We start from the raw sequence: 27,145 nt of genomic DNA on the forward strand, positions 1-27,145 counted from the left end.
TAGGGAGGAAATATATAATTCCTTTATTGGGATAAAAAACGATACTAAAGAGCGGGTCAAGTTCCAAATCCAGCAGTAGGTTTTAACCGATGTTGTTCCCTTTTTTCTCTCTTTTTTTTTTTTCTTTTAACAGCTGTAGCTGTGCACAGATGGAAAAACATTTGGTCAGAAAGCAGCAAATTAGTGTTTTCAGGCTAGAATTCTGCTCCCACCGCTCCTCCATTTCCATGCAGCTCAGAACGCTTTATTTCTTCTTAGCATTGACATTTTTGCACACCCAATTCATGCCGTCCTTCAGACAGAGAAAGGTAATGTTAGTCAAGCAAAGGGAAAAGGAATCCCCCAATCCCACCCAACCGCCATTCTGCAAGCACTGTGTTCTGCCTCCTCATCTACACCCCACCTGCCCTCTGTGCCCAAAACTGCTGTGGGTTAAAAAAATAAGTGCTTTCTTGCTCAGTAGATGTTGTCACACACAGGTTAATAAATCTTTCATCTGACCATAAAAAGTATCATTGTCTCATCATGTCGCTATGTGTAGGTCCTTCGAGGAAGGATCACTTTGCAGTCAAGGTACGTCAGTGGCAGATGAAGGCTCATTTCCAGGTTCAGCTACAGATGATTTGTGTAACCTCGGGCAAGTCATCTTATCTTTGAGACCATGGATTTTAGGCAGCTGTTTGTTATGCAGTCAGCTCCCTGTTAAGAATACAGCTCTAATTCTCTGCTCAGCTGCAAGCCTTGAACTCCAGATCCATGAAAGCCACTGCAATAACTGGACCTGGACCCTGCTCCCTTTTCCTCAGGGCCCCCACAGAAAATGGGCCCTCAGCGGTCCCACAGGAGTTCAGTGAGAATAGATGTGGTCATGTTTTAAGAGGCTGATAATACTCTTCAAAGTATTTCCATAAAAATATGTGCACAACATCTCTGACCACTGCAAGCAGGATGGTAACACTCGTGCTGTGAATACCCAAATCATGAGTTTATTGCTGAGATCCCAGAATGGGATACGCTATTGAAGGGCAAAGCGACATTTTACCTGCTCCTGTCACTTATCTGTTGTGAGATGCACGCAACGGAATGCAAGATGCACAATCTCCTCATATTTGTGTCCCATCAAATCCATTACCTTTACCCTGCCTACGAGGTACTTCTGCCAACAGGGAGGGTCAGGGCAGAAAGAAGGCAGGTAAGGTTTTGGGGATGAGAGGAGAGTGGCACATCTTTGTGCTTGAAAATCGGGCAAATGTCACCTTGGAGTTCTGGAGGGGGGATTTCACTGTATTATGTTCAATGGTCATTTTTGGATCATTAAAACAATAGTTAGACCCTAAGAAACACCTGAGCATTTGGGCTAGCATCACTGCTAGCCCCATGGCAGCAGTGTCGCTGGCTTCCTACGACCTTGTCCCCAAACTGCCAGAAGGCTGCCAAGGACCTCAGCGCCCCAAGGACAGATGTCCAAAAGCACAGCACGGCAGGCCCTTGAGGTGAGCTGAGACCCACCGCCATGCCTCCATGTTGTCCCTCAGCCGCAAAGGTGGTGGCCATGTTGGAGGGGAGTTAAAGAGTTAAGAGAGAAGAGAGGGAGTCCTCAGGGCTTAATCAGAGGCAGAGAGGTTCTCACTTGAAAATACCAATTCACCTTGATAGCTGCGCTATGTGACACTTCTTATCTGAAGGGGAGCAGCAACTTCTGAAATCAGCCCTTGTTGCTGCATTAAATAAAGAATAAAAGCAAGCCCAGCTTGTCCTGGGGTGCACATGAGGCCCTACACTAATAACACTTCTAACTCTAACCTTGGGAGGGTTGATGTCTCCAGTTTCATTTATTTATCTCCACAGCAGAGATCAGTGTAAAACAAATTGTCTGAAATCCTCAGAGCAAATGGGAAAAGACGAGAGATAGATTCATTTTAAGGCCCAGTAGCTTTGTGTCTTCCCCTTTCAATAACACTGATAACCTAGGTGTAAAACATGTAATGCCTTAAGCAATCAATAGCGTGGTTTAAAGCTTATCACTTTAGAGAGAGAGGGAGCAAGCGATTCCCAGCATGAGGAATGCCAGGGTTTAACAATGGGGCTAGGAGGAGAGGTGTCAAGCCTTTGGCTTGATTGTGTGCTTTAGAAATCTGCATGATTGCCTGCAAAGAGTAAAAATAAATAAATAACTAAAAATGCTCCCACAATGATTTCAGCTTCCCCTGCCTCGGAAGCAATAATCACATTTGCACACATCATGGCATACAAGGCAAGCAGAGCTCCTCATTCATTTTGAATGTAGGTTTATTTGCTGAACCAGAACAGCTGAGACAGCTTAAAGTAATAAATATCAGCTGACACCCTCTGCTATTCAGCACAGTAATCCCAGAAACAATACATCACTGCAAAACAACAAACACGCATCCTATCTTCTACCTAATCTGACCACAACCTGAATTCACAGTGATTAAAACTCTGCCTACTGCCATTCAGGAGCTCGGGAAGGGGAAAGACAAACCGTTTCAGCACCAGTGCGGCGAGGGTCATAAAGCAAGAGTTTATGATGGGATTTACCATGGCTGGGAGCCTGGCTGCATCAAGCATATAACGAGGGCAAAAGAATGACATAGCAAAATGCAAGAGAAAAGGTGAACTCCAAACAGGCTTGAAATACGTAAGTAGGTCACCAAACTTTTAAAGCTGGAATAGATTTAAAAAACTCTTTTCTGGCACGAGTTAATAGACAGGAAAAATCATATTTAATTGTAAATATCTCCCTGCCTGACTCTGATAAAGGGAAAATGAACATGCTCAGCACTACGTGTGTTGTATCAAAGAGGTATGTGTGAGACACTTTCCTCATCTTCAGCCACACTGCAGCTACAGCTGTAGCTTCTGGTGCAACTTTGTTGGGGGGGGGGGGATGTTCTGCAGTGGCCCCAAATGCTCTGGAGAATAGCAAATGCAAGGGAAAGCAAAAGAAACTAAAGGTATGTTTGCGGTTTTTCTAACTAAGGTTTGAAGCAGGATGAGGGTTGGTAAGAGAGAGAAATCCTGGGAAGCTGCTACAAACACAAAGAGCTGCTATGGGGAAGGCACACGGGAAGGAGGAAACAGTGCTTGAAAGAGTCAAGTCCACAAGGAGTCAACTGTTGTCATCCTTTGTCCCTACACACTCTGTCCCTATATCTGCATGCTTAAAAGATGGCTCTGTGCAGAAAGTACAATCCCTACAGTAACATTTAGATCTTGATAGATGTCCTTGTGCTGCTTTGTTGAGACACAGAGACATTGGCAGGTACTCTGAGGATGGAGATGGATACAATATTAGTATTCCAGCCTCAAGTCAACCCTGGGAAAACTTAGCAGGGAAAGATTTCAGATCTTTCAGCTTTGCCTCTCTTAGCTCCTTAAGAAGCAGCTAGCAAACTTTACCAAAGCAAAGAGAGAGAACTCCAGGGAAGAGGATAATGCTCCTTGCAGAGAAATGCTGCTTGGCACAACCCCGCCTTGCTGCAGTCACATCTGCTATTGTGCCAAGGGAGTTGTACTCTAACGCCCTTTGGGAAAGGACTGGTAGAGCCTTCCCCAGGAGAAATAAAAAGTCCTGCTTGAGATTAGCCCACTGCTTGCTTATTCTCTGCATTATCAGCTTTGTGGTTATGGGAGTGAAGTAATCTGACTTCAAACACAGCGAACAAGTCCTTTCCACCCCATAAAAAGCCTCCCGATTTCTGCTCCCCTGCAAGCCAGGGATCAGGCAAGACCACAAACTTGTGACCCCTAATGTGACCTTAAGGACAGCAAAGCTTAATCCTTTCATGTAATCCTCTGTCTGCCATAACAAATTGGGTCAGGCAAGTGCAAAATTCTCCATCTCTAGCGTTTTTGGTATGCGTTATTTTAACTGTCACTTTCTTCTCCCTCTGCACAGCTAGGACTGTGCCTTCATTATCTGTCATTTCTTTGCACCTCCAGTCATACAGGCTGGCTTTTACAGGCTCCCGCAAGTACATTATCCATTGTTTTTTGCCTGGGTGCAAGCTTTTCTTTTGTCCTCTGAGACCTTGTATCCCTGATGCAGCGCTGTAGACTCCCTCCTTACCCTGCTTAAAAATCACAAGACTTTGCCCTGCAATCTGTAAACATGGTTGCTTTTCCTCAACAAGCACTGGTTCTGCCTGCCCCAGGAGAGCTGCAGTCATCGAAATTGGTTTTAAATTACATTTACAAGTAGCCCCAGAACCTTGTTAAGATGTGGAAGATCCCCATCTAGCCTGCCCTGGCTAAGACATCTTTAAGACAAAACCTAGCTCTGGGGATACAACATTGCCAGGGGGTCCTGTTCTGAATCTTGCCCTTACAAAAGTGCTGAATCGCAGCATCAGCGTAACTTAGGTCTTGGGGCTTCGTTCTCAACTGGGTTGAAACAGCCAGGGAGGAGAAGGCAGCTCAGCTCTTCCCACAGTCCTTTGGGCCAGACCAGCTCTGGCATAAATTAGAGAAGTTTAGTGGCTACTCTCAGTTCCACTGGCTTTTAATGGTCTCCAGGGGGCCATAATGCTTGGGAGACTCCGGACACAAATACTCTGCAGCATCGTTCTGGAGGATGATTCCTCAGGGCAGGCTGAGCTCGTGCTGCCTTGATTGGAGGCTCTTCCTTCAGACAAGTAAGAAGCTGCAGAGCACGGACCAGTCCAAAGCCTTGAGTCATGTTTAATACACACCCTGCCCCTTAATAGCACCTCCAGCAAGAGGGCAGGCTGCAAAGCAGAGGAGTCCTGCCTGCTTTCACCCCACCCCAGCTGGCCAGGGTGGAATGTACATAGCTTTTGTGCACCAAGGACTCAAGTGGAGATCTGGTCACAAAACACAACCCCAAGAGAGCCTATGTGGCACCAGAGAGCCACTGTGAGGCAACAGTTCCCTTATGTTTCTCTGCTGATACTGGCAATCACCTCCCTCGGTTACTGTACCCTGTGCAAGGGTCTTCGTGTAAGCTGGTGCAGGACTTTGCTCCAGAGGCAGAGCCCAAATGGCTGGGGCCTGGAGAAAAGGCTTTCCTGCTTTCCTAACTAGGGCTGAAGGATAAAATCATACCCAAGCAGACATTTTGCTTGAAAAAGCCTCTAAGCATGAGAGATGCTGCTCCTCCCGCAATGGCAGCATGAAGTCTGATTAATAAGCGAAGTGCTGCCCATGGTTACAGTCACAAGGTAATGAAGTCTTCAGCTGGCATAAGAGGGGCTACCAGCTGGTGTTCAGAGGACACTACATGGGGTTTCCAGTTAACCCAGTCACCTCTCTTCTGAGCCTGCCCAGGACATTGCTAGGCCCCTTTTCCGGAGTCCCCAATGGTTAATTTTAAAAGAGAAGATGACAATATGGATTTCCTCCTTAATTAACAGTTTTATTAAATAACCCATTTCAAATAATAGTTAAATTCTCTAAATTTATATCATTCTATTAACCATAATCTAATCTCATTAACCTTGAAATCCCCAGTCTTAACTACCCAATTCTATACACCATGGTGCTAGCAGCTAAACTAATTAAATGACCTTCAAACTATTTCTCCTTCCTGTATTGGCATTATTTATCTTTGCTCATTGCTCTTCCTTCAAGCTATCACAAAAATCATCCCCTATGAACTCTGTTCCTGCATGTACTCAGTACTAGATACGCCACTACACTTCCTTGCAAAATCCATCAGCAATGTCCCCAGTTTTACTCTAGCTAATATATTCCATCAGCAGCAACGGTTAGCGTGCTCACTCCTTGGCTTTCATTCTGAATACCTGATGCTTCCACGTCTTCATTTATTTTGCTGTCATTCATTGTCATTACTCAAAGAAGTCCTTAAAGCAGTGACCTCAGATTTAACTACACAGAAAGCTCCCATTCTGAGCCACTGGTAGAGATATTGTGCACCATGATCCTCAAAAACATTTTTCTTAATCTCATTCTTTAAAAAAGTTCCTCGGACTCCCCTAAATTTTGAGCATGTTGACCTCTCCTTAAGAGTCCCAGGACTGAAGACACCATTTCTTCCTGGGCTGATCCAGGTTTAGTTTAAAAGCCATCTACCAAACCATTTTGTTCAATTAATTTCCAAGGAAATGGAGAGCTTGGCATTCTTGCTGTCCCATTTGACAGGGCTGGAGTTATGGCAGAAGAGAAATGGAGGGACTCTTTTTCTATAAGCTGTAGAGAGTTTGTGACTTCCCTGACCTTTATGCAATAATCATTTATGGAATAAGCTGCAGTATTTAGGGCAATGAGACTGCGGACAACAAAGCGGGATGTTATCTGGCCTGCATCTAAATTAATTTGTCTAGATAAGCATGATGAACAAAATATATAGGCCTGCAAATACTTTTATTTAGCTCTTGTCTTCTGTTTTCTGGAAGTGAATGCAGAAGCAGATTTCATTTCCCTGGTAGAAGGTATTGGGCTGTGTATTTTACTCCATTGATGCACTGTACTTGAAGAAGAAGGCATAGTAAGAAGGCACTATCAATGAAGAAGTGTGCAGCCCACTCCAGAGAGCCCACAGATCAGCTTGAGGAGGCATTCTTCAAAGCTTACGAACAGGAAGTGCCACTTTCTATCATTTAATTCTTCCACATCCAACACGCATCCCTGAATTTCATCTGCCACTTTACTGCCCCTTCACAGCTGGAGAGCTTATTTGGACTTCTATAAACTGGAGGAGAGCCTAGAGGAGGGAAGAAGGTGACCTATGCCTACCTGCAACCCTGTGAACTGCAGCCTCACTTTCTTGATCACATTTCTTTGGACTTGAACATACACTGCCATTGTGGAATGCATTTCCCTCTACCACCACCACTTCAAAATAGAATTGAAGCCTCTCACAAGATTGGCTGCAACATAGCTGAATTTGTATCTATCTTAGCTAACTAAAGGCAGGCCCTTTAGAGGACACTATCTATCTACTCCGTTTAGGTCTAAACATCAGGTTAAGAATTTTAAATCAGAAGAACTGCCGTACTGGCTCAGACCAATGGTCCCTCCAGGCCAGCATCCCGTTTCTGGATGCCAAGGGAAAGAACAGGTATGAACAGGATCTCCCTTGCTCTGTTCTTCCCTCCCAGTCCATGGCCCAAGCTGTTCCTCATTCAAAAGCTGCCTCCAGATTTTAGTGGTCAGTGATTGTCTGCAGATCTCTTCTTTAGAAATTCACTTAGTATTTTTCTGAACCAACTGATACCTTTGGTCTCCACAACTCCTGTGCCAATGAGATCCACAATTTAATTACTTGCAATTTGCAATTTGCAAAGAAGCACTTATTTTTATTTCTTTTAAGCTGTTTTCTGATTCTTTAATTAGGAACACCCTTCCTCTAGCAACATGAAAAATAGCATATAGTCTATCTGACATTTTTATACCTTATTTTATAAATCCTGAAGGCATTCCCACTCTCTGTCCTCTCTCTTCCAAGCTGCAAGTCCTAATTTATTTATTATCCCTGTGTACAGATGCCATTCTGTGCTACTGATCATTCTTGACAGAGGATTCTCAAATCTTTCCTAATTCTGAGCAGATATACAGACAGTATTTTTTCTGATGAGGGTAGTTAAGTGCTAGAAGAGGTTACCTAGAGATGCTGTGGAATCTCCATGCCTGGAGATATTTATAATGTGGTTGGACAAGGCCCTCAGCAACCTCCTTTAGACTCGCAGTTATCCCTGCTTTAAACATGAGGTTGGTCTAAAAATCTCCTGGAGACCCTTCAAACTAATTTTTTGTTGGACTTTATGATTCTACTACTACAATCTTTTCAGATGGGGCAGAGGCAGAAATGCATGTTATGTTCAAGGTATGGGCCCACCATACCTTTATTCTGCTACAAAAGAAATGTTTTCTGGGATGCTTCTTGTTTGCTTTCTGATAATTCTCTAGCATTTGATTTTCCTCTCTGGCCTTTGATGAGCACTAAGCTACTGTTCCCAATGATCTGCTTCTGAGTAACGGCAGCTAATTTTGAGTCCATCGTCGTATGTGTATAGTTAGGATTGTTGTTCCTCATGTGCATTATTTTGCACTTGTCAACATTGAATTTCATCTGCCATTTTACTGCCCACTCAGTATCGTGGGCTTCTTCTGCAACTCTTCATACTCAGCTTGAGATCTGACTATCCTGAACAGCTCTGTAGCATCTGCAAATAAGGTTTTACTGAAATGGCAAGGAAGATAAATGTCTTCACCATTTTGTTTCTTTAAATATCAGTGAAAGGAGTACTCCTGACTGCTCAGATTGCGAGCACTGCAAATATTTCATTAATTCAGGAAAGCCTAAGAGTGAAATAAACAAACCTAGGTCCCATTTACATTACAAAGAGCTACTATACTGCAGAAACTGGCTACAGCACAGGAGCCTAAGACACAGCTATTACAGTTTGGCACAGGAACACAGCTGAACCCCCTCGGTGGGTTTTTGCTGCCCCACATGCTGCCATTAGAAGTGGTCCTTGCCCGTGCACAACTCTTCTGTTTCTCTGGATCAGAAAAATTGATCAGTTTCTCTTTGGCACCTGGGTTGAGCAAAACGCCGAATTACATTAGTAGCGAAGATAAATCAGATTTCTGAAGTGCACACTTGTAACAGTCAAAGGGGTTAATAGTAAAAGATGATTGGTTTTGTGAAAATTATTAACCTGACAGCAGTCTTTTTAAAATAAATCAGTCTTCATTTGGCTCAGCCAAGGGGTCCTGGGTGGGGAGGCAATCACTCTCCCCTTTCCGGGGCATGGAGAGATCCCAAGGGCCCACAGCTCCCCCTTCCCTTTGCCTAGGCGACGAGACACGCAACCCCTGTGTTCTGCACTGCAAGGGTTTGGCTGCACTGACCCTCCTTCGTGAGGCAGCCGGTCCAGCCCCACCCTGCAGATCAACAGACAACAATCTCTTACAGATGGCCTGCTGGCACAGCAAGCCTTCTCCAGAGCCTCACCTGTACTCCCTCTCCTGAAAGAGCTGAACAAGACTGGATCTGCCAGACTCTGTCCCGGATTGTGTGTAGGTTCAGTCCCTCGGCAATCTCTGAAGCAGGGGCAGCCGTCAGCAAATCCTGCTTGTTAGCGAATATGAGCACAGGGACTCCACTAAGCTTTTCTTCATCCAAAAGCTCAGCCAGCTCCTATATCATTTACAAGGGAGTGGGGTGGGGGGAAATGGAGAGAGAGAAGGGAAGAAAACCTTCAACCACCAGTGGTTGTCTCTAATTAGAAATATATTTAGGGCAAATGCTAGAAGAATGTGTTCCAGTGAAACCTAGATCTTATTATAAGAGAGCAAAAATGTATACAATCATCTCTGCCCAAGGTTCAAAAGCTATTTCTTCCAATTACAGGTTACAAAAATCTTCATCTTGGTCTGAAATTAGCAGTTGCCTTAGAGGCTACAACTCTGTGTTTTACCAGTCCCTGCTCCCAGGAGACCAAAATTGATGAAACAGCAAAAAACCATGTAAATTGGCAGTATGAGGAATCTGTCTTAAGTTATTGCCTGACTGGCATTTGTACCTGAGCAGCCGTTAACACCAGCCCTGATATCTTTGCTAATAATGAGTTTCAGGGTTTTGTTCCAAGTTTTATACACTGCAATTTGAGCAGGAGAGGACTATTTTTTCCCCCAGAAATGGAAATCTCCCTCCCACAAGAAAGTGCCGATGCTTTTGAAGGCATTGGCTAGCTGAAGACAAGCTAGATCAGCTTTACTAGCTGGATTTTGGCTCCATGTGCATAGCATACATTGGGTGGCATCTTGAGAAATGGGTTTGTTCCTTCAAAACTGGGTGACTCAAAGCGATTCTTTTAATAGGTCAAATCTGAATCTGCAGTGGATCAACGATGGCTGAAATACTTCATGTTTAGGGTTGTGCAATGGCCTTGTGTGAAACAAGTACACAGTCTCAAGTCACTTCCCTATGTGAACATATGACAAACCCAGCAGAACTTGAACCTGTAGGGACTGCTGGCATTGCAGATAGATGAGTACATGAGATTTATGTGGGCTCCTTATTTAGCTGTAAAGGTCTCCTGCTCTCAGATATCGCCCTAACACCTTTCATCCACTGGCTAGAAACTTTTGGATTAAATGAGTGCAGTCGGGGAGATGCTAAACTGCAGTGGAAATCTGACTCCATCCCCCCAAAAGCAATGTTTGGTTTGGAAACCAGGACGAGAGAATGGAGTTATAAACAGAGTTGGCTGGGAATTTTTCAGCAAAATAGGTCTTTCATCTGACACGGCTGATTTATTGAAACCAAAAGTGTTTGCGGAAATATAAGGGGTCCAGGCTGACTCCGCCTGACTCAGGCAAGTGCTCTAATCTTCTGCTTCCTCTCCCTGTCTTTTGCCCAATGAATATTTAATTACTGATATAAAATGAAATAGCTCCAACAGGGGAAAGATTCCCCCCACGCCTAGAACAATCAACAGTTCAGCTGTTAGGGTGTGTCCATGATACTTGAGAGGCAAAAGATAAAGTGCCTCCTTCAAATCAGGCATAACAGAGGGCTTTCAACTAAATCTCCCATTTCTGGGAGGTAAATCTGTTGCTATCTATTTTAGGACACCATCACTTTCTGAATTTTACAAAAGAAAGTTCAAAAGTCCTATTTTTGTTCCATCCTAAAACACAAAATGTTACAAAACATCAAAACTTTGCAAAACGGAAATCTTATTTTCTGGCCAGTCCTACTTACAAAGTTCTTAGGTTTTTTTCAATTACATCCAAAAGACAATCAAGTCAATATGATTTCCATTTCAACTTTGTAAATAAGAAAATAGGATTCCTCAGGGTCTTGGTTTGGCAAGGTTTAAAGGACTTACAGAAGTTTTTGCTTTCAGTATTAGGCTCCATTTGCTATTATTGTATAACTTTAATGAAAACCGTTCTATTTAAACAGAATTAGGCTACCTATTTTCCTTGTTTCACATCTACCAAAATAATCTGCATTGATGTTGAAAGGCAAGTCTCTTGAAATGCAAATTTCCCTCATAAACAACAAAATCATATTCCTAACTTTTGTGAGAAAGGGGCACTCAGATGCACTGAGTTACTTCAAAGGAAGCTGGGCATAAGTAACTTACCTGACCCGTTTCTTCAAACCTCTTCCTATCTGCACTGTCAATGACATAGATCTGAAAAAGAAATGAGAGGAAAAGTTACTATTCCCAGAAGACACTCTTCCACAGTATCACACGCTTAAGTGAGCTGAGCCTAATAATTATGCTTTTGGGCACAAAGATCCCCAGTATTATTTATAGCAAATGTTGACAAAACTTCATGACGTTCTGAAGGGAGAGGAACCACCTCTTCTAAAGCTGGGGGGGGTGGGCAGCCACATTGGTAGGATCAGAAAGGAGCTGGGGGCAGTACTGGGGATGCTCTCACCATCTCCACAGCATCTGTTACCTGAAGAGAACAAGAGACTGCCTGGTATCTTTTCAAATGACCGGCTTACAAGCTGAAGCTGAGCACAGGAGGGCAAAACCTGGGGAGTCAGACATGGTCTTTCACCCTAGCAAACAGTGTACAAGCACTGCACTGGTGTGACTATGCCGTGCTGCCCTCTAGCAGGATGCATCACCTCCTCAATAAGCCAAGGCACACAATGGCACTCAGGGGACAGATGAATATATTGGGGACATTGAGTTTCTCTCCATCAGGCAGTTCTACTGCAACCTCCTGGAGCAGGTGCTTGGGGAAGAGGGCTGAATCCAGCCTGCAAGACTCCATCTTCAGCTGCCAGATTGTCCACCAGCATGATGGACAAGACAGGGAGCAGCTGGCTCACAAAGACTGACAGCAGAGTCCTGCCACCCTCTCAGGGCTGGGCACCACATCTCATGGTCCACAAGGAGATCCAAACCAGACACCTGTCCCCTGGTATGGAGAACAGTATACCCCCCAGCCCATAGGCTCCCTGCCTTAGGAGGGGGTCTCCACCCTCTCCAAGCAGCATGGCATGTGCTGATTTCTTTCTGTAAATGCAAATGAGCCTTCTCAGCAAAGGCAGCTCTAGGTTCACACAGGCTAAAAGGTTCCTTGAAGGACCTCCTAAATATGTAATTAGTAAGTCCAGCAGCCCTCCTTTTCCCTAGCAATGCTACTGCAGTTCAGAGTGTACAAGTATCAAGCTACATCTAAAGACACAGGGAACCTCAGTATAACACTCAGGCAAGAATAGCCTGGTATGCCTTTTTCATTACTTGGTACGGGAAGGTTTTTGAAGGAGAAGGGCGCTGGGACAGCAGACAGGGACAGGGCTGGTGACAAACACTGAGCATTTTGCTTCCAGTCCCTGCCATTCCCCATCAGCGGTGATTGAAGCTGCTAGCACATCATCTGCATGCTCTTTGGTGGCTTACAGGGAGCAAGTGTCAGTCTGGTTTTCAGGGAATACATGAGCACAGCACCCCACCATCAAGATAAATGGCATCCTTGCAGGCAGTCTCAGCATAAGACTCCACGCTTCCAGGATAATTTCGACCAAATAGTAGGGGGAGGGAAGATCTCTAGCAGCAATATCTATTAAACTGTAGGCACTCCCTTAATGAGCAGCGTTAGAGTTGTTTGAAATGGGACCAAACACGCAGCAGGAGAATGTGTATGCCAGGCCTGAGGAGGTAACCCAGCAACCTCTCAGACCTCTCTGCTGATCACTTGGGGTCTGTGGTCCTCCCAGGGCCAGGCTGATGCACACTGACAGAGGCTGGGGGACATGCGGCAGGGCAGGACGCAGCTGTGTGGAGATGCGTCAGCAGCAAACGCACTTGGTGCCACATGATGGGGAAAGGCCTGTAGGCACAGCATGACATACAGCCTCTCCCCACAATGTGATCCCAAGTACGTGCACCAATACTGTATCAGCCACACCCGTCCTCTCTGCCCCGCCTAAGCATCCACCTCTGTGCATCCCATTTGGGGTAGGAAACACGGACCAAAAGAAAGGAATAATCATAGAATTGTTTAAGTTGGAAAAGAGCTTTAAGATCATCAAGTCCAACTGTTAACCTACCCCTGCCAAGCCCACCACTAAACCATGTCCCTAAGCACCACATCTACACATCTTTTAAACACCTCCAGGGATGGCAACTCCACCACTTCCCTGGGAAGCCTGTTCCAATGCTTGACAACCCTTTCAGTGAGGAAATTTTTCCTAATATCCAATCTAACCCGCCCCTGGCGCAACTTGAGGCCATTTCCTCTTGTCCTATCACTTGTCACTTGGAAGAAGAGACTGACACCCACAAGAAGCTGCAAGGTTGGCAGTTGTGCTCTGGGGTGAAACTGGACTGTCATCTGTCCTTGTTTGGGACATCTCAGGGGAAGCTTAGCAACACATGAATGCAATAGTTGAGTGCTACTTCTCAAATGAAAGGCAGCACCTCCCATATTACGGTGCTTCTCTAACTGGCAAGGAAGAGCTCTGAGTCCCAACCAGCCAGGCTTTCTCCTGCACCACTCTGTTCCTTGCTAGGGAGCTATTTTGGAAGATGAGAATTGAAGGCAACAGCGCTTGGGGCAAAAGCCACAAAAGCACAGCACAGAGAAGGTAAAGTATGTGCAGAGTGCCTACTTCCAAACCAGAAAGCACTGTGCCAAATAGCTGCAGGTGCCTGTCTGAATATGCAATCAGCCAGATATCCACACCTTATTTGCCTGGGTTAAGCTTCCAAATATCACAGGTGTGTGATGCAAGACCAAGCTCTCATTCAAAGGCACCTGCATGGATTTGAATTTGCAATCACTTCCTGCTTTTTAATACTCTTTAAAGGGTCCTTTCTGCTTTGTGTAATATGGTTTAGGAGAAGACAGAAGCAGGGGGTCCTGGGAACTGTAGTGTATCTCATTTCCACCTCCCTTCTATGGCCAGGGGCACACAAGAGCCTGTTTCTGGCTGTGGTGCTCAGTTGCACAGTTCGCCAGTTTGAACAGCCATTGAATATACCATGTTGGAGAAATGGAGTTTGAGAAAGAAATTCCTGTGAAGCTGGGTGCCTCCTTTGAGCAACATGCCAAAACAAAACCTGGAGTAAGTGGGTTGGGCAGAAACTGCAAGTGGTGGGACTGGATGAAGAAATAACATTGAGGGATAAGTTGGCTCAATTTACAGATGCACAACCTGCACCAGGTTTGTCAGAGGGTAAGATTACTGGCTAAAACAGGGGTGAGGGCTGGCAGAAGACGGAGTCATCAGCATATACTTGATCCCAGTTTTGGTGTGAATGGACATAGCAAAGCACTGCACTAACATGCCAACAGCTGTCAGTCTGTGACTGGGTGTCAGCACGAAGCGCAGGCAGGGGAGTTCAGGTCCATGTGCGCACCAGTTATTCCCTCTGAATTCACACTGCTGCTTCCCCCAAACTGATTCTGCTTCTATCTACCCATTTTCTTACTCATATGAAAAGAAAGGTTTTATCTGTACATTGCTTTAACTGGGGTGGGAGGAGGGCAGGGAAAACAACTGCTTTCATCACCTTCAGTCTTCAAATTCATCTTTATTTCTGCACCTCCCATGCAGCACACACTGGGAAGGATGGAAGCCCACAGGCCGATGTAGCTCGTTGCCTTTGCCAGTGGAGTCTTCCAGATATTGTTTTGTGGTTGCACAGTCTCTGCAGCCCAAGCACCTGCCATAGCAGGCAAAGATCCTCTAGCTGCTGCTTTGCAGTGTTGACTTTGATCTGCACACCTACTGCCTCCCCACCACACACAGTTGCAGAGCTTGGACTCAATGGGCACAATCACTTCACAGCCATGCCATGTTCCCCTTCTTGATGGCCACAGAGGAGCACGTGAAGTGTGTCCTGCTAGTTTCTCAAACCCAGATCTTTCCCCTAGGAAGATCTCACCATTAATCTTTGCAAAAGCAACCAACCAGGTTTACGCTGTGGTGGCTGCCCTCAAACATCAGATTCCAAATTATGGCTGAAAAAGGGGGATCCGCCCAAGAGATTACTGAAGGTTTATTAGTCCCATTTAAGTAATGGCTTCATTTGGACAATGCTTTCTAAATATGCAGGTGCAGCCAGGCCCTTCAGGACCCCGACATGAGCCTTGGAGCAGAGAATCCTCTTCCTAGTGGCTCTGATCCTTCTGTGGAAGTGTACTGAAGCTCCCAACACGTTAGTGAGCATGTGTGTGTGACAGGAGGGAGGAAGGGCATCTTTCCAAGAGAGCTTCCCGCTTTCCCGTGGGAGTCCTGCAGACCTTGCCTTTTCTCTGCTCCCATAGGCAATATTGCTTGGAGTGGGGAGAGGCCTGGAGCCCCCAGTCTGCCTTCATCCTGGCACACATAGCTGCATGTTAGAGGTGCTCTTTGAAACTAGTCAGGACAGCACTTGGAGGGTCCCAGGGTAACATGCTCTGGCATGGCAACAAAAAGGTCCTGCATTGTAAATATAATTGTAGTCATCTGTAGCTAATTGTAAGGTAATCACAGCTAAGATATCAAAAACATTAAAGGACAGTCTTATGATAAAAGGACCAAAGGAAAAGATAAGGGCTCTTTCTGTGTCCCTCAGCCAGAAGCTTTCCTATCTGATGCCAGACATAGCGTTTTATTCTGGTGTGCCTCAGTTTCCCCAACTAGAAAAAAAAAGGCACCATACTGACCTACCTCTACACATGAGGCTTAAGTCACTAATATGCATGATGGGCCTCCAGAGTCTCCAGTGAAAGGAGCTATAGATGGGCAAACTACAAGTTATTAATGTTCTTTCATTTGAAGGAGACTGAGATGAGAGAAAAGGAACTGGCTATAACCAGCACCATCCTGTGAAAGTAAAAACATACAACTGAATGATTTCTCCAAACATCACTGTGTTTTTCTTACTGCACCCAACCAATCTTGCCATTTCACTCAGAGTAACTCCTGTTACAATGGCAATGGTGTTGCTGAGGACTGGGACATTACATTACTTGTTCCTCAATTTCTGGCTGAGACCTTGGAAAGCCATTGCATGAACACGGCATTCAACTGCAGCCAATACTCACAAGGATATCAGTGTTTTCAAAATAGTTCCTCCAGTACGGCCTGATCTTCCTCTGTCCACCTATGTCCCATACATTCAGCTTGAAGCCTTGAGACTGTACGCTTTTGATGTTAAAGCCCTGGAAAGAACAGAAACAAAGCCACATAGAGCATAAACCTGAATGGCTGGATCACGTATGCAGGCAGACATTAACGCTTTATATATCCCATGCCTGCAACATGCAGCGAGATGGGCTGGGCAGCCGCAAAGATGGATCGGCTGTGGGAGAGGTGCTGGTGAAAGTGAACACAGCTGCCAAACCATCAGTTTGACAGTGTTCTTGGGTCAAGGGTTGATGCTGTCATGGCTACAGAGACAGTTAGTGCCCTGGGAGGGCTCAACAGGGTGGGTGCAGGAAGAGGTGGGAGAGCTGCAGATAAGGAGAAAACAAGGGCACTGTGAGAAGCAGGACTGAGCTTGTGAAAGCCGAGTAGAGAGTCCCAGCTAACGTGAAGCCAGAGGTCTCAGCTCAATTCGACACGACACAGCTAATGCCGGGCTTAAAAGAGCAACAGCTGCACGTCTGAAGGGTCCATTTCATCAATTAGAACACCAATTGAAAGGGCATTCAAGTAGAAAAACAGGATGTGGCATGGACTTGCAACATGCTGCCACACCACCCAGGGGACTGGGGCTTGGAATTGGGGTGTCAGGGCTGGGAGCTTTGGGAGGCAGCTACAGGGTGAGGGGAACCATCTCCCATAGCTCTCTAGCAACCTCCTCTGGCCAACACAGGAGCGATGCTGCAGTGCTTCTGATGAGAGACATCCCTCTCCCCAACCTCAAGGCTCCAAGAAAGGGGACTAGAGACATCAGAGAGGGAGTGCTGGAATATGCAGGATCCTTGGAACTGGCTGGGTAAAAGATGCAAGGAGACAGGGGCTTGCCCAAGTGCTGCAGCATCCCCTGTACACATCCCCTGTTTGGCAAGGGCAACAGGAACAAAGTCTCATCCATGCAACCCTAGCGTGACCCAAAAGCCTTCTGCAGAACTCCACAGCACTCGTCCACTTCTGCACTACCTGACAGATCTGGCCTGATGCTCTCTGGCTCCTTCAGGGAGCCTCCTCTTAAGCAAAAAACAAACAAACTTAATGGTGCACCAGGCTCCAGTTGCTCCCCCTTTTACTGAAATACTCTGCTGAATCATTAGTGCTTTGTATAATAAGGGACCACAAGAACTGCCTTGGGCAGGGAAAGGCCTTCCTCACCTGTGTTGGCGTGATGTGGCTGATGTCCTCAGATGCCAGCTGTTTCAGGAGTGTGGTCTTGCCTGCATTATCCAGTCCCAAGAGGAGGATTCTCACCTCCTGGTCTGGGGCGCTTTTCAGTTTACGCAGGATTGACAGCAAACCCTAAATCCGCAAGAGAGATCATAGCTGTTATTTCCACCCCCAACTGTCTCCTCCCACCATGCCATGTCCTCCTCCCTTGAAATGGGTTCTGTATGGCAGTGGATCCCAGGACACCCTGAACCCCTTCCTGCAGTCCCTATTACCATTTCCTCTTCTACTCCTCTCCCTTGCCCCTATTTTCCTGCATCTCAAAGAGTATCGACAAGGTCTCAGACAGCACAAAGGTCGCTCAGTGGGGTGCAACACTGGCTGCATTGCTCGTCACACAGCTGTTCGGCATTCCCTGTGCCAGGAAGATAGTGCCTAGGCATATCATGTGTAGGAGCTGCAAACCAAGTCCTTGTGAGCTCTTCATTATCAGAGGGAAAACCCCATTAATTTAATCTCCCTCCTAGTTAACTGCAGGTTACTATGTACCTGACATCAGTTCTTTTCATAGTAACTCCCCGATCATCTAAAACCCCGTTTATCTGTCTAAAACATGCTGGACCCATGGGGCATGTGCAGTTCTGATTCTCAGGATGTAGCACTTAACAACTATCTCAGATCACCACACATCCTCGCTAAGAAAAGCACAGTGGATTTCAGTCATTAGCCAGGCTCAGCTCTCTGAGCTGACAGTATCATTCAGGATTAGGAAACAGAATATGCAGGTCAGCTCATTTACAACCGCGCACAGTATAGCAGCACACCCAAGCTTTTGTCAGTGCCGCCTCTCAGAGACCTGCGCCTCTCTAAAATGGCTGGAAAAATATTCTGGATCCTGGCACGTAACTGAGAGATGCAAATCACCCCACTTAGGTTCTCACAGCCCAGCCCAGCCCCACAGAAGAGGGGCAGTTGCAGCCAAGGGCACAGGAGCACGCTGCAAGTCTATGACTGCCTGGGTGTCCTTGGACACATTGCCACACTGCTCTGCAACCCCTGCTTGGCAGGGACTGCTCCTTGGAGTCTGAGCGGCACACACCACACTGAGACCCAGCCTGGGGACACAGATGCTCTTGCAACTAATCTGCCTGAGCAAATCTGGGAGAGGAATACACCTACAGCCCTTTCTGGAGCCCTCAGGACTCCTGCTCAGTCTCTCCCAGACAATTCCCATGTTGAAGCCCACTAAGACCCACAGCCAGGAACAAAGTTCAAATATCGGCACAAACCTGGGCCCACAGGGCCCATCTCTCAAGCTTTTTTGTTCTCCTATTTGCAAAATGGAGACAATGCTTCTTGTCAACCTGCAAGGGTGAATCAGTTAAATGTCATGAAGTGCTTTGTTGCTATGAGGAACTACACCCTCTAAATATTCCTGCTGGGAGCCAAGGACTATTTAAGCCGTGAAGGTTGCTCCCGATCCCCTCCAGATCATGGCAATCAGAAACCTGTCCTCAAGATAAAGAGCTGCAGGACACGGTACAACCGTGACCACTGCAACACGTCCCCCATCTGTAGCAGTGCCCTTCTGCCGACTCCTGGAGAGCCCCACCTCAGCCATTTGGAAACCACCGCCTTTGACCACTCATCACACTGCTCCAAGGTGGGGAGTGATTTGAAAAGGACACAGTGCTACAGGTTGTGATGCCAAAGCTTTCAATAATGCGGGATGAAAACACAGTGAGATTCAAATGCATGTGAGATTTGATCCATGCCTCTAAGCATTTTCAATTTGCAAGTAATTTACCAGTTTTCCATTTAAGTACCAGACAGCTCAAAATACACGCAGGATGCGTAAGAAACAGGGAGAAGAGAAGTAACTTAGTAAAACTGGGTTTCAAGGATATCTGTAGCAAGTTGCAGGATTGCCACTGTTGCTGTTCTTTTAAAAAGCACAGTGGAAAGCTGAGGTTCAGAAACGCAGAGCTTGTGCAAGGAACAGCAAAACTGCAGTCTTAGAGCCCAATAAGCAGGCTCAGGGTGCCACCTATTTCATAAACAGGCTGGTAAAAAACTTGGAATCCAGGCCCCACTCAAAAGCTGTTAATCAGGAACAGGCTCTGCTTGGTAGAAGGTGCCATGCCTGCAGTGTGCAGGCACAGTAAATCCCCAAACTGCTTTTAGTTGAAGCGTACAGGCCTGTAACATCACATGCTGAGCCCTGAGGGCCAGATGCTCACAGCTGGCTCTCACCCATGGGCCCGTAGCTAATGAATTTCAAGGGCTGTGTTCAGTGCAGCCAGTCGCTGCAAGCCCTCCCAACCCAACAGCTCATCTCCCCGGCCGCAGTGCCCAACCCATGTTCTGCCCTGATGACAGTCTGTACTTCCACACGTCTGAGGGAAGAGAAAAGGAACAGTGACAGAAATACCGCTAATGCTTACTTGTTTACATGCATGTCCTAAGTGCCCTTGACATCATTAAAAAACACAAGTTTTAACTGCATGACTAGCAACACATTTTCTTTTCACCTGCAGTCAAATTTACAGTTGTGTTTGTTGGCTTGTAAATCCATGGATTTCAGCTCAGTGTGGACAGACCCCACAGGAGCAGGAACTCTAAAATTCACACACTCTCCCTCCTTTCCAGGGAAACACTGAATTTCCCATTCTTATGGGCCTGACCCAAAGCCAACACACACCAGCCCAAGTACTACTGCTGACTTCAGAGCGCTCTGAATCAGGCCCTATTATTTTAGTTTATTGCTCACAGTTAAAAAAAGAAGCTGTTGAAATGCTAATCCTATTCACAGCACCACTCGCTAAGAGCAGAGCAGTGTATCCCAGAGCAGATCAGGATTAGGAGCCTTTATATTTCAGAATTCAACTCCAAAATACTGAGCGCAAAGAAATGTATTACAAAGTATTGCTTATCTACCACGGAGCAATTCTCAGGGGTCGGGAAGAGGAACAGTTGTAAATGTTAATAGAGCTTCTCCCATTGTAGACAGATGCTATTTCTGGGCTAGTATGACAGCCTATGAGAAAACGATCAGCATCGTTCCATATTCTACTCAAGTGACACTGCTGCATGGCTGATCACAGGATTATCTGGGGTAGCCAATAGAAGAGAGGATATATATAGAAATAAAAGTATTCTCTAAGGTATAAAGTAAGCTGATTTAAAAGGCTGGAAGACAAGCAAGCCAACATAGAGAAGTGGACTTTATTTCAGTAGCTGCCAGCATAGGTTACATGGTCTGTATACAGAACTTAAATCAAGAGCCAAACAATAGTATTGGTTACTATGATTGTTACTATTTTGTAAATATTATGTAAAACTTGCACCCATCATTTCCCTCTAGTTAGTGAAGATTTAAGATTAAAGAAAGCCATATACAGATGGGTTTCTAACATGATTTATTTTTTAATTGGTCTTATGAGCACACTGGCTAGGAAGACAGAAAGCATTTCCTGACAGCTTAGTAGACTGGAAAAAATAACTCAGCTGAGTTCCCTGCTGCATGCCACCACTATGTGGGACAAGCAGCCCTTACTGCACACACACTGATGGACAAGCACTTCTCTGCTTGCAAACACAACGCTGAAACTAACTTAGGCTGATGAGAGTCAGAAAGCAACCCCTTGTTATTGATGGGAGATGTCAGGTAGAAAGCCATGAAATGGGAAAATTTGGTGCAAAGAGGATGCTCACAAGCAACAGGAGAGGAGCAGACCTTTGAAGCAGGGCAGGGAAAAAAAAAAAAAAAAAAAGTCACAATGGTGGGACTTAACCCAGGATGCCTGCACGGCAGCCAGGCCAGTGGTACTCGCTCACTGGGCTGTCCCGGATGAGGAGCAGGACAAGTCTCAAGCAGGACAGTGGAGACATTAGCTGGCTGAGGAGCTGCAGAGACAACTCACAGGAGTATAAGGGCAGACTCAGAGGAGTATAAGGGCAGCGTGTCATTTGCACAAAACTAAGCAGACTGCGGCATCTGTAACAGAGAAGGGAACTGCAGATGCTGTTCAGATAATGAACAGCACAGCGTGGCAGCGCGTGCAGCCTTTGGAGAAGGGCAGCCATACGGAGCAACTCAAGGCTGGGCACAGTCAGCCAGCAACTGCTTCTTGGTCACCTCTGGGTTAAGCAAACTATGTTTTATATCAGATTGGCTTGTTTAAAAACATCTTTGTCCTTGGTGGAGCGGGTTTTCTTTACAAGCACCATGAAGAGACAGACTGATGGGGTCAGCAATGAGGAGACTGCATTTTCCAGACAGTGAGTGGGGACATACAAAAAGAAAAAAAGACTCCTGACAATTACTATGAAATCAGAGTGGGGCATTAAATTCAGAGATGCAAGTAAATGGGCAAGAGCACTCATAAACATATCAAGCATGAAAGCAAAGCTAACCATCTTATTAGCATCTTTCAGAAAACAGGGATGTGTGGTTTTATGGAAGTATATCATTGCTAGGTTTAAAATACCCACTGAATTATCAAAGGACTTTCAGTTATAGCTGCATGCAGTAATCCTATTCTCTTAAAAAAAAAAACAGACATATATAAAAATACAGTGACATTTATAGTCCTAGCTAAGGGGTTTGTGGGTTTATTCAGCTTTAAATCCATGCTGTATATGGGTCTTTTGAACTAGTTGATGCATGTAACTACATCCTGTACCACAGAAGCCGCTGAAAGGAAGATTCACTTTATAGGCCAAAGCAAAAATTGGTTTGGGACAAACAGAGCATTGCAATAATCTGTTTAAATATTGTATCAGATTGGCAATATAAAGCCATAATGGAAAGAACAATTTCCCCTCATACTGAGGACTGGATATACAGGGCATGGATAAAGCATGGCCCACAAGCCACTGCAGAGCACAGTTGATTCCTATTAGGACAGAGAAGTAAATGTATTCTGTTTAACTTTATTAGCCACAAAGCTCAGATAATGAATTTAAAATAAAACCACCCTCAGTCACCAGCAATTGCTTATCTACTAGATGTGGATATTTAGCTAGAATCAAATCAATTCACTGAGATGCAATACAGCCACAAAGCTCAGCACCTCAGCCTGCCACTGTGACCACATCTCCCCCATCTCTACATCCTTGCACGGATGCCCTCTTCCCTGCTGCTGCAACCACAAGTCACTTGTCTTCACCCTCAAGGCCCTTCATAGCCAAGCATGTTTGCCGTGGAGTTGACGGCTCCTGTCTTCCCATGGCTTGCAAAGCCAGCCCCAGCGTTGCTGAGCTCTATTCTCAAACCTTTGTGCCTTTCCTACAACCGTGGGAGAAACTTCGCAAAATATCCATAAAACCATCCCGTGATTCTCCTGTGAATTCCTTCTCTGCCACACCTACAATCCTTGATGAGGTTTAGGTGGCAAATATGCCAAGTTCGAACCTGTCTTGGACTTTCCTTACTCGTATCGCTTGGTTATCTCTCACCTCAGACAGACCGCATTTCCATGGCATGGGGAACATCTCTGTGTTCTGCTTGCACAGCACCTAGTGCAGCTCTGGCCCACAATTTACTTGTAAGCAATACGGTAGCAGTTCACCATTTTTAAAGCATAAGTTAAAGATAAAGGGTGCACATGATGGTTTCAGAAAGTCACACAGGAAAAGCTGACATGGGGAAGGACAAGGGGCTTAGTTGAGCCAAATATCCTGCCTTCAGCAGTAGATATTTGAGGCTACATTTGTCATCCAGGGTGCAATCCTGCATATACAGAGCTGGAGGAGGGGAGTCCTTCCTGACAACTGCGCTGATTAGCTGGTGCCCTGAAGAATGATGTTTGATTACCTTTATCTTCGGCTGCAGAACTGCAAATGTCACTAATGGTCATAAAATCACCCAGTCTTTTTCAAAATACAACTGAAGTAAATTAATCTATTGAGCACAGTTTATTCAATACTTCTTACTCTGGCAAAACTCCCAAAAAAATCATTTGCTTGCTGCATGTCTCCACCATATGGTGTCATTCAATGCAGACTTTCTTTTCTGCACTGAAATCCAAAATTTAATGGAGTCGAGTCACCTACAGAGTTTTTCCAGCTCAAACCTACTAACATAGTTTTCTGTCAAAGAGGTCGCACAGCATTTTCTGGTTTGGTATATTAACCAATACCAGCATGAATTGTCCTTTCATAATTAAAATCAAACTCCTCTGGTTTTAGCAAGTTTGAAGGAAGTGCTTTGCCCTGCGCAGAGTAGAGTTGATGCCTAGTACCGGACTATGTTAGCAGTCTTTGTCTGGTTTCAGAACTTGAAAGTCTTGGCCAGTTCCTGCTATACTGTCCTATCTGCAGGTAATTTCTCATATCAATGTCTCAGCAATCAGTAAAACAAACCAAAAACATAACAGGGAACTGTACTGGGAAACTAAAGCAGCAAGGCACTATTAAAGCTCTTGAAAGCATTTATTTTAATGGGGCCATTTTAAATAAAGCCTCACTGCCAAACAACAAGGGACAAAAGGAAGAAATTCTGGGTACTAGGTACACCTACAGAAGGCAACAGATAGATGCTGGGTTTGCTAGAAACATGAGCTCAAGACCAGAAGAAAGATGCCCGACTACGCGTTTAGGTATGCTGGTATTTCATCCTCTCCAACAGATCTGCCTAGTGTCAACTAGACACTCCATGACTCAGTTTCCTCAGCTGTAAAATGGGGCCACGTTTTGACAACCCTGGTTTTGACACAATGATGTCATCTACAATCAATGGTTTTAGAAAAACACCGGCCATTCTCTGGCCCTGCTATCTATCAATAACATACCATCTCACTCGTTAAAGATTGTTATTACAGTGATGAGGAAGCCACAAGCTCTGCTTCACACAGCATTTCCTAAGCTTTGGAAAGCAGCGTATCCTTTCATGTAGCAGCCTCCCTTCGCCCTTGCTGTGCGCCCACCACAGATGCTGCTTAACGGCGCCAAAGACTTCAATGCTACACATCCCTCATGCTACGCAGTTTTATGGCTTATCTTTCCCTCTGTGCTCCACCTATGACCTTCTACCACCCCTGCCCCACAGCTGTGAGAAATGCTGGTATGCTCTGCAGAAGGAGACACTTCCCCTCTGTACTTACTCACTTGGATGAACACTGAAATAATTTAAACCTCACCATTAACCCTCTTATCACTGGAGCTGGAGCAAGCAGTCGTTGAAGGGGGTTTAAGCACTTCCCAATGCAGCCATGACATGCCAGAAACATGCTCATGGGCAGCTACCACGGCTCAGATGACAAGCAGTAAATTGTTACATCAAGTTGTCTAGATCATTTCTGACTGCTGACCCACACCCCCAGGCTGCCATAGCTGCTTTGGATATATTTGCTGGTGTTTCAGAGAGTTTCCACTACTAAGGGTTATTCTGTTTTAGTGAAAGTTGAGAATCTAGAGAGATGGTACAGAGCTCTGCAGTCCTCTACCCAGCCCAGGCAGTCCACCAGGCACCCCAAAGTGCCACCCACCCTGCCCAAGAGGCTGCAATTCAAAAAGTAACTCCCAGAAATGGAAAATAGACAAAGAGGCAGTAAAATGTTGTATCAAATAACATGAACACTGGGAAACACCCAGTCTGCCCTCTCCACACACAAAGCGCTCGGGTAACAGCAGCCAGATCCCAGACTACACCAGCTTATCGTGAGACATCACAAGGCAGAAGAACAGATTTGGCCAGCAGCAGCTGCAGGCCAAATGTGTCCCACAAAGCACTGCACTGCTGGAGGCAGCTGCCCTCATCTTTATAGCAGATGTCCATCCTGTGATGGCTTCGGTGTCTGGTGTGACATGTTCCATCATCGACTGATCTAAAATAGAGCAGATCCCACAGACCTTATCTCAATCTCTTTCTCTGTGGCCCAGCAGGTGGGGACACAGCCAGAATTAACCCAGTGAAGATAAGGAGCTGCCTTTGCTGCTCTTGCTTACGCCTCCTCCCGTGCTGTCCACTTGCATGAATCCAGCTTGTGTCCAGAGGGCTCCTGGACAAAACATGCTTTGCCCTTGGGAAAGCTCTTTCCTCACTGCTATTTCCTTCTGCCTGTGCTCTCTGCACACCACTGCATCCTCAGCAGTGGCTCCCTCACCTACTGCAGCTCTCTCTTACCACCCCTCACCTGGCAGCCCCAACTCTTCTTTCCAGTCCTTGCTGGCCTCTGCCAGCATCCCACTTGTCCTACCCCAACTATTCCAGCATCTAAACCCAAGTTGTTTCCAAGACCCCAGTCCATCATTCAACCTTACCCCAACCTCAATTCAGACTACACCACACCCTCACCACCCTGCCCATCTCCCAGCATTGCCCTCCACCCTAACCAGATCCTTCGCTGCACCCAAGACCCCAATTCCTCCCTTCAGTCCACATTGTTCCCCCTCAAACAATTCAATTCTCCCCTTCCATACTACTTTCCTCTCTGGGTCCTCTCTTTCTCTCATCAGCATCAAAACTCCACTCCCAGCCCTTTCTACTGTGTATTCTTATCTCTTCTATTCAGCCCAGACTATCACTGAAGTCCCCAGCCTCTGGCAGAAACCCCCAGAGCACACAACATCCCAGCAAACTATCCTAGCCAGCCATCATTGACTGGGATTTCCCCATGACTCACCAGACTGTTTATCCCACCCAACTGGCAGGTTTCTTTCAGCCCCTGAGCACCATGCCTCAGTCCTATCCATCCCTGAACACCCAACTTCTTCATCCAGGCTTTTGCTGCCATGACTGAGCTCCCCTTCTAAGGCTGTTTACCAACAACCGGCCCTTCCACCTCAGCAAGCTATCCGATAGCTCCCTCAACTCCTGTAGCCAGGATCCAAGCCCCACTATGGCCCCTTCCCACCTTGGCTAAATTGTCCAGTGTCCCTTCACAGTTGCAGATACTGCCAGGCCCTCCATAGTACTGTCCCTCAGCACTGTCCTCCATCCTCACCAGGCTTCTCCATTGCTCCCTCCCTTCTCAGGCCAAGCGCGCCACTGCTGTTCTGCTCCCCAGCCCACCCAAGCACCCAACCCTCCATCATGCCCTCCACACCTTGACTGAATCAACTCCAGGCAGGCTGACTCCATCCCAACAAAGCCCCCCCGCCCCCAGCATCCTCAAGCCTCCCAGCCCCTGCCAAGACCCAACTCAACCCCCTTCCCCAGGTCCCCCATAGCCTCCAACTCCCACCAAGACCCCGACTTTAACCAGGGTGTCCTACAGCTGGAGGCCCCAAATTTACACTGCCCCCAGCCCTAGGAGCATCCCTTTGGCTGGGCGCCTCCAGCCCCCATGGACCCAGGCCCCCATGCCCTCCTCACTGGATGCCCCTGGCCTACCAGGTCCCCGGTGCCCCAGGCCTTCACGCTCCCCCGGGGTGGGCGCCCCCGATCCCAGTGATCCCAGGCCTGCCAGACCTCCCGGGTGGGTGTCCCCAGCCCTCATGCTCCCAGGCCTGCCAGAGCGCCTGCCGTCGACCCCGGCCGGGCACGCCGGCCCCACGGCCCGAGGCCCGCCAGACCCCCGGGTGGGTGTCTCCGGCCCCCATTACCCCACGCTCCCCCGCGGTGGGTGCCCCCGGCCTCAGGCCTGCCAGGCCCCTCAGGCGGGCGCCGCCGGGCCCAGCCCCGCCTCCCCCGGGGCCCCGTCCCCATCCGGGCGGGCCCCCCGCCCTCGCCTCGCCTCGCCTCGCCTCGCCGCCCACGGCGGGCCCGGCACCCCCCGCCCCACTCACCATCCTCTGTGCGGCTCCGGGGTTACCATGGGCAACTGCGTCACACACCCGCCGCCGCCACGTAGAGCGTCAGCGCTTCCCGCCGTACGTACGGAACGTGCCGACGACGGGCGGGAGGGGGCGGAGCCCGGCGCC

At 46.8% G+C, this 27,145-nt stretch overlaps 1 protein-coding gene across 4 annotated transcripts; it reads right to left on the reverse strand.

Moving 5' to 3' along the window:
- Window positions 1-27,139, reverse strand: ARL3 (ARF like GTPase 3). Of its 4 annotated transcripts, none has more exons than XM_075026279.1 (6): window positions 27,011-27,139; window positions 17,267-17,410; window positions 16,018-16,134; window positions 11,103-11,153; window positions 8,960-9,145; window positions 1-292 (listed from the first exon to the last, which is right to left on the reverse strand). In XM_075026279.1, exons 1-6 carry the CDS (start codon window positions 27,011-27,013, stop codon window positions 245-247), a joined length of 549 nt encoding a protein of 182 aa, XP_074882380.1. In that variant the 5' UTR covers window positions 27,014-27,139; the 3' UTR covers window positions 1-244. The 4 variants fall into 4 exon arrangements, with proteins under 4 accessions (XP_074882380.1, XP_074882378.1, XP_074882379.1 ...); XM_075026277.1 differs by lacking the exon at window positions 1-292 and adding an exon at window positions 325-3,288; XM_075026278.1 differs by lacking the exon at window positions 1-292 and adding an exon at window positions 3,296-6,703.
- Between the last annotated feature and the right edge of the window lie 6 nt (window positions 27,140-27,145).

This window comes from Buteo buteo, chromosome 4 (genome assembly GCF_964188355.1).
Source record: "Buteo buteo chromosome 4, bButBut1.hap1.1, whole genome shotgun sequence".
In the NCBI taxonomy this organism is placed as follows: Eukaryota; Metazoa; Chordata; class Aves; order Accipitriformes; family Accipitridae; genus Buteo; species Buteo buteo.